Source organism: Gasterosteus aculeatus, chromosome 4, assembly GCF_964276395.1.
Source record: "Gasterosteus aculeatus chromosome 4, fGasAcu3.hap1.1, whole genome shotgun sequence".
NCBI lineage: Eukaryota > Metazoa > Chordata > Actinopteri > Perciformes > Gasterosteidae > Gasterosteus > Gasterosteus aculeatus.
This window is the reverse complement of record NC_135691.1, coordinates 17038382-17046085: the sequence shown is the minus strand read 5'-3', so window position 1 is coordinate 17046085 and position 7704 is coordinate 17038382. Positions and strand designations below refer to the sequence as shown.

The following is a 7704-nucleotide window of genomic DNA, read 5'->3' as shown; positions in this document are numbered from 1 at the left end:
TGTGTCTCTGTGTAGCCCTGCGATTGGCTGGTGACCAGTCCAGGATGTACCCTGTCCATCGCCCGAAGTTGGCTGGGATGGACTCCAGCCCCCCCGCGACCCTGTTTCAGGATAAGCAGTTTGACAATGGATGGATGGAAACACATAAAAAGTTAGAAGTAAACATTTATTTCATGGCTGATTCATAAAACACAGCGATTTGATATAGCAACAATGATTAATCAATAAATATTTTAATCGATAGGGCTACATTTCACATACTTACCTACCGTTTGTCTTCTTATTACCCAAACATCAAGAGGCTGATAGGTAAATGCACAAACATTCCTACAAATTAAATTTAAAATGTACCTGAGCCAAGTAGTGTCTATAATATAGCAATCATGGAGGTTACATACTGTAAGATAGTTGTCATTAATGCTCAAACTCATAGTATTTAATATCTATAAAACATTGATCTATAAGGCTACCATTAGATAAATTACATTACAGGCCATTTAGCTGACGCTTTTATCCAAAGCAACTTATATTGCATTTTTAACCAATGGCTTTTACATTTAGGATTTAGGATTAGTCCTACGAAATTTTCTTGCGAGTTCACAGGATTCCGAGTGACTAAGAACTCTGGTGGTTATCCAGGATTCATAGAACCGTAGTTACATACGTAACTTCAACTTTCATCCTTACTGAACGCCAGAGGCCACAGTGCTTCACACTGGATGACTTATGGCAACAGAGTCACGAGGATTACAAGTAGCCACCTTGTATTGCTCAGGCAGAGGAATTGGGCCAAATAACCCTCCCCAGTGGGTGAGGGGTGGCACCGTTCACTCTGTAGTGTTTGTGAATGTGGTCGGTGCAGCACCTGTATCCTTCACAGGCATACCTCTCAGGACTGCCCACTTAGCCAATTATCTAATGCTGCGTTCACACCAAAAGCGAAGCGAGTCAGTCGCTCGAGTAGATTCCATTCAAAGTCAATGCACAGACGCGACTGGAAGCCAAGCCGACACAACAGGTCATCAAACTGACAGTACAGCATGGCGAAAAGTTGCTTCGCTTTTGGTGTGAACGCAGCATTACGGGTCTAAACCCAATTTAAACGCTCAAGCTCACAAGCAATTTATTTTATATAAATTTCTCAAGCTCACAAGCGTTTGAGCACTTTATAAATAACAATCCATTTACACAGAAAAGCAACTGTGGATAGGTCGGGATAACTGGATGTGCGCTGAAAATTCCTTTTACATTATAAAAGTATCTGCAAATAACTGGACATGTACTTGATACATTATAAAGATATTTGTGGAAACATTTTTTAAATCCCCCTGTTCATTGTAAAGTATTTGTGGGTTTTATTGATAAAATACAATCTTTCCATTGTGATAAATTATGACCAAACACTCTGCGTTCAGAGTTTTTTTCTAACAACCTTTTTCCTCCCGTCATCCACACAAAGGTGTCAGGACCAGGCATCATGTCACTCAGATCACCTGAAAAACATGGAAGATTTAATGTTACATTTAATATTATCAACGTGATTACAGTATAAAACAGGAGTGACAAAAATACAGAAGTATCTGAAACACCCTTTCCAGAACATGAAAAGGAGATTTTAATATGTACATTCTTTTCCCCCATAGGAAAATAATGTACATATTAAAGTTGAATGCATCAATATATTAAATTCTTAGAGCTGAACTAATCAACGAGGGACCTTCAGTCCTCTTGTAAACTATTTAATCTGCAATATGTACTCCTCAAATGAACATCAATAACGTCCAACAAGAAGGCATAATGCGGGAAAAGGCTACCTACAGTGGCTTTAAATTAACACAAAATGTCAATTACCGAGATGGTAGTCTCAGTATATACATTTATTAAGCTACAACAGTAGGCTATTTGTCAAAACGCATCTTTCAGTATTTAACCACCTCCTCCTTTCTGCCTCCTCCCCTCTCCGTCATTACGGTCCCTGACTGATGACGTATTAAACCGGTCGGTGTTTACAATGGCGGCTTTCTGCTAATTGGAAGAAAATGTATGTTCTCTACCTGCAATAAACAGTCGTAGTTTTGCATGAAGGAGTAAGAAGATATTTCTTTCACAATGAACAACAGAACCTCATATTTTTATGACCCGGACGTGGGCAACTTTCACTATGGTGAGTTTTGTTATCGTAGTGTACAGGCCTACAAAGGGGAATGGTGCTGAAGCAGGCTAGCTACATGCTAATAACTTCAAGGACCGTCTTTAGGTTCCATTTCTCGCATTTCCGTGCATTCGGAGGTCTGTTGTGCAGGTTTTCACTAAAGCACAGTTTTATAGCATCCCTAAGTATTATGAAAATTCCACTAGTTCTGGTTTGCGTTGCTAGCTAACGTCATGTTACAAGTTGTCCGTTTTGTAATTTATTTAAATGTTCCATTTGTGTCACAGTTATCGAGTCGGTCATTTAACGCTTTATAGCGAGTAAGTTTAATAGTGGCATGTTTGCTTGTTTATAACAACCATCGTAACCATCGTCAAATTATATCGGATATTCACTTGAATCGGTCTCTTTACACATTTTTTAATAAAAGATCATCAATTTTCAATAACAGCACGACCCATTACTGCACACCTTCCATTGAAGAAGTGGACTGAAGTTTATTGATTTTATGCATTTTAGTTATTTGATTGCTGCAACGAAATGCTTTTTTATTAAACAGTCAGTTTATGGTGATGCATTTGGTCCTCTTGCACTGTGTCCAGGTGACTTATTTCATGTTGGGTGTAATGGAAGTTGCTCTAATACCCTTTGAATGCACTATAATGTGGAATCTGTCCGTCTCTACCAGGTGCCGGTCATCCCATGAAGCCTCACCGTTTGTCTCTGACTCACAGTCTGGTGTTGCACTATGGGCTCTATAAGAAAATGATGGTGAGGAGCACAAAGAGATCTGGTGTTATGGGCTGTTATTATATACAAACAGGGAAATTCTTACGGCAATTTCATTTTTCTTTTTTAGGTATTCAAGCCATACAAAGCGTCTCAGCACGACATGTGTCGGTTCCACTCTGAGGACTACATAGACTTCCTGCAGAAGGTCAGCCCCAATAACATGCAGGGCTTCACCAAGAGCCTCAACACATTTAACGTTGGAGATGACTGGTGAGTTTTACTTTGTCATAGAAACGCTTTGCCTACAATGCTCTCAGTACATTTGTTTTACACTATTGCAATTTGTCAATAGCATTCCAAATCTCCGTTGTTTCATAGTCATCAAATCTGAGGTCACTATTCGACGACGAATAACTGGACCATAACTGCACTATTTTTCCGTCTGTTTGTTTTTGTTTTCAGCCCTGTGTTTCCAGGACTTTTTGAGTTTTGCTCACGATACACAGGAGCCTCCTTACAGGGAGCCACACAGCTCAACCACAAGGTAAACCAATGTCCCTAGTGTTGTTAAAACCAATGGTCTATGCTATTCAATTAGTTCCCCCGTCACAAGCATCACAGCCACGGATTTAGAAGTGTTTTTGTGTTATTTTAGCGCCCATGGTAACCGTCCTTTTCCGCTGCTAAGCCGACGATGAATCAGAGATGAACATGTTTGTAGCAGATGATGAAACTGTGGCGCAGTCTTACAGTGGTTCCACAGCAGAGTCCGGGATGAGTTCGTAACCTTTTAATTGACACCTATTCTTCTTTGTTGTTTCAGATCTGTGACATTGCAATTAACTGGGCCGGAGGTTTGCATCATGCTAAGAAATTTGAGGTCAGAAGAAAATGCTGTATGTTATCATTCCTTTCTCCTGAGCTCATTACATTTAACTGTCTGGTTAAAAAAACAAAAATGATTTCTGTTTTTTAGGCTTCTGGATTTTGTTATGTCAATGACATCGTCATCAGTATTCTGGAGCTACTCAAGTAAGAGAGGGACACTCCTGTGAAGAACTTCTGTTTGCTGTGTCTGTTTCTCTCTTTACAAGCGTGTGTGTGTTACAGATACCACCCGAGGGTTCTGTACATCGACATAGACATTCATCATGGTGACGGGGTACAGGAAGCCTTTTACCTGACCGACCGCGTCATGACCGTGTCCTTCCACAAATACGGGAACTACTTTTTCCCGGGAACAGGTATGCATCTCTCTCAGAATTCCATGAACAATCTGTCGTTCCAGCGCTGTTTTCTTTGTGTAGAGTACAGCCTGCACACTTCTGCACATCTTCTTAAAATCACTGCAGAGACAACTGACATGTTCATTTGTGCAGACACTTTTTATATGTAGACAATGTAGGGATAAGAAAATGAATGTAAAACTATGCTCTGGGGAAATATTTGATGTGCCAGTATTGATCATTGAATAAGAGAAACTATTTCATTTGAGCTCTTTCGATAGGCAGGAATCCTGGCATTAAATGTAGACCTTATAAAAACTTCTTCAAAGTGTCACAGCTTATGTCATAAAGACTTCCTCCATTGACATTATGTTACTGAATTGTGTGTGTGTGTGTGTGTGTGTGTGTGTGTGTGTGTGTGTGTGTGTGTGCGTGTGCGTGTGCGTGTGTGTGCGCGTGCGTGCAGGTGACATGTATGAGGTGGGAGCAGAGAGCGGTCGGTACTACTGCCTCAACGTTCCTCTCAGAGACGGCATAGACGATCAAAGTGAGTTCACTTCCTGCAAAAGTTTAATGACACAATGTAACCCCTTTATTCTAAAGCTCAGTGGCTGTAAAGATTCATACTGCTGTGAACTTCAAACCGCTAACGTGTGTTTGTGTGTTCAGGCTACCGGCAGCTGTTCCAGCCGGTTATTAAACAGGTAGTGGATTTCTACCAGCCGACCTGCATTGTTCTACAGGTGAGTCCGTCATCTCGTCTCAATGCCTTGGGCGACCGTTTGGAAAATGATGCATAAATGCAACACCGTCGGATTTTAAGGCTGCTTGGGACCCATTTTGAAGCCTGCGTGTTCCTCTCCTTCCAGTGCGGAGCTGATTCTCTGGGCTGCGACAGACTGGGCTGCTTCAACCTCAGCATACGAGGACATGGGTGAGACCGACTATCACTTTAAACTGTATTCCCCTCCATTTGAACACTAGACACTAGGTGAAATATTGTATAACAGGGCTTCCCACAAGGATATGGAGCTCGTACAAACCGTTTCTCTTTGTTATTAAGTATTATTTGACCTGTATTGTCTTTGCAAACACTGACTCATTATATTCACTGTATACACTTGAATTTAGCTCTTATTTAGAGTTTTATGTGGCATTAATGGTAGGCTTTTCTGAACTCTGGCATGCCTGTTAATGTGTGCGTGCATGCTCTACTCTCGTTCAGCGACTGTGTGGAGTTTGTGAAGAGTTTTAAGATTCCTCTGTTGGTCCTGGGAGGAGGAGGCTACACCGTGAGGAACGTGGCCCGCTGCTGGTGAGCTTTCTACGCAACGTGTGGAGGTTTATGTTCAGATTATTTATAAGAGAGGCTTTGTGATGTAACATCCTCTTTTGTTCTGCTTGTAGGACCTTTGAGACATCTCTGTTACTGGACGAGTCTATCAGCGACGAGCTGCCTTATAGCGGTGAGTTTGTGCTTTGACAAAATAAGTTCTCGTGATTATTCACCTGCGGTGCACCTCAGCGCATTTTTGTTTTCTTGCCGGTCCAAATGTCTTCAGCCTCCGTTGCCCTGTCTCCGTTGTTTTTCTGACCGTTTCCAACATTTTTGCGCCGCCCGTAGGAAGAGCAACTCTGTAATTTTTAGTCGTTGGATTCAATGGATGTGACTTTTCCAACAGAAAAGCCTGAACTGACTTCCGTCCCCCCTCTACCTCTTGTGTCGATCCCCTTCAGAGTATTTTGAGTACTTTGCCCCGGACTTCACGCTGCACCCCGACGTGAGCACCCGCATAGAAAACCAGAACTCCAGACCGGTGAGTTTGTTTCGGAGACGCTGTTGAGTAGTTGCAGTTGTTGCTGGAGAAATAAAGGTGATACTAAGTACAGCTTTTCTGCCGCAGTACTTGGAGCAGATCCGTCAGACGGTGTTCGAGAACCTGAAGATGCTGAACCACGCGCCCAGCGTGCAGATCCACGACGTCCCCTCTGACGTGCTGAGCTACGAGCGCACCGACGAGCCCGACCCCGACGAGAGGGGGGGCGAGGAGAACTACACCAGGTCAGTACGCCTTCAACACGTCGGGTTGAAAATCGATTCAAGCGCTTTCATTTTTGCTCACAGGCTTCGTTGGTTTGTCTCTCTCAGGCCGGAGGCAGCCAACGAGTTCTACGACGGCGACCATGACAACGACAAAGAGAGCGATGTGGAAATCTGAAACGTGGGAACGAAAGGACCTGAGCTTTTTATTTTGTTTTCTCGCAGCGTTCCAATTTGTGCTCTCGAAGTACCACGTCGTCGCTGCAGATTGAACAAAAACTTCTCTGAAAGGGCTGGGAAAAAAAGTTCCTCTGTTCTTACTCATTCGATATTCGCCCTAAAGTCACCCGCCCCCGGCGCTGATGTCACTCTGGTTACAGCTACTGAAATACACACCCAGTGTCATGTAAAGAGTACAGGACAAGACCTATTTGTTTAAAACAGGACCTGATGATCCTTATTGTTAGAACTTACAAACATTGTCAACAGGTATCAGAATGCAAAAAAATCTTTTCCTTTATGTGCTCATGAAGATTTGCACATCTCGATGTTGCTAATGGCATATTATTTTCTTTAATTTGTTTTTGCACTTGTAATCTTGGTCACATTGTGTTTAGTTATGCAATGACAAAAACATCATCTGTAACAATTTCCATACTTTTTTTTAATCAACAGAGTTGAACTCTGCCTAAGGCTGGTCTGTTTTCCCGCTCATCAATTGGCCTAAATAACATTGATTTTAATTTGCGGCCACCTGATGTTTGAGACAAACAAAGCTTTGCATTGTTTTAAACTAAACTGGATTTCAGATACAAATGAACCCGATCAGTCTATTTTCACATTTCACAGTCCTGCGTGGCTGTGAGAATCTATTTTAAAATCCTCATCAATGTGCCTAACGGCTCTGAAAAGTAAAGCTCGTGTGTGTACAGCTGGGCACCTTCATATCAACTTCTTTATTTTCTCTATTTCCATTTCTGTGAATGAGGCAAATGGACTTGAGTGAATGAAAGGGGAACTAGTTCCCCAGTCTCATTCCTTTCCTCCTGTACTCTCTGCTCTGTACTGTATAAATGTGTGAACCGTGAGTGTGATGCTGATGTAGAAGAGGACGTTTAGTTTAGTCGTTCACCGAGCAACCGGACTACAACGGGCTCATCACAGACATACATGGCGGTCACAGCAGAAATATCTTCTGTCTGCCACATCAAGTTCTGTTTTTTTACCCAATGATATGTTTTATGTGATTTCTTTTTTTATATTGTCTACTTTTTATTAAAAAATAAGTTGAATCAATACATGTTTTGTGAATGTATTTTGAAGGCAGAGCTTTCCCTGCCGGTTTTGAGTCTCGCCACCAGGAGGCGACATAATGGCGCTGAGAAAGGAAAATGTCTCCTGAATCTGTGTTATTGGCCAAGTACATTAACCAGGAGTTTGACTTAAATTTCTATTGCTAAATCTGAACAAGAGTAAACTCAAACATGTTGTTATTGTCTACTTCCAAGCACATGTACCTACATGTGCTTGGAAGTAGACAATTATAACTCAAC

At 41.9% G+C, this 7704-nt stretch overlaps 1 protein-coding gene across 1 annotated transcript; it reads left to right on the top strand.

Moving 5' to 3' along the window:
- The first annotated feature begins 1952 nt into the window (after positions 1-1952).
- On the top strand, positions 1953-7447 carry hdac3 (histone deacetylase 3). Its single transcript, XM_040174882.2, has 15 exons — positions 1953-2164; positions 2841-2923; positions 3012-3154; positions 3347-3428; positions 3708-3764; positions 3861-3916; positions 3995-4128; positions 4577-4657; positions 4780-4853; positions 4980-5044; positions 5336-5425; positions 5518-5576; positions 5848-5927; positions 6015-6172; positions 6260-7447. Exons 1-15 carry the CDS (start codon positions 2110-2112, stop codon positions 6327-6329), a joined length of 1287 nt encoding a protein of 428 aa, XP_040030816.1. The 5' UTR covers positions 1953-2109; the 3' UTR covers positions 6330-7447.
- Positions 7448-7704: the final 257 nt, after the last annotated feature.

Coding starts and splice junctions, on each gene's coding strand:
- hdac3 (XM_040174882.2), top strand. CDS start 2,110: ATGAACAACAGAACCTCATATTTTTATGACCCGGACGTGGGCAACTTT. Junction 3,429..3,707: donor CCACACAGCTCAACCACAAG/GTAAACCAATGT, acceptor TTGTTGTTTCAG/ATCTGTGACATTGCAATTAA. Junction 5,045..5,335: donor CTCAGCATACGAGGACATGG/GTGAGACCGACT, acceptor ACTCTCGTTCAG/CGACTGTGTGGAGTTTGTGA.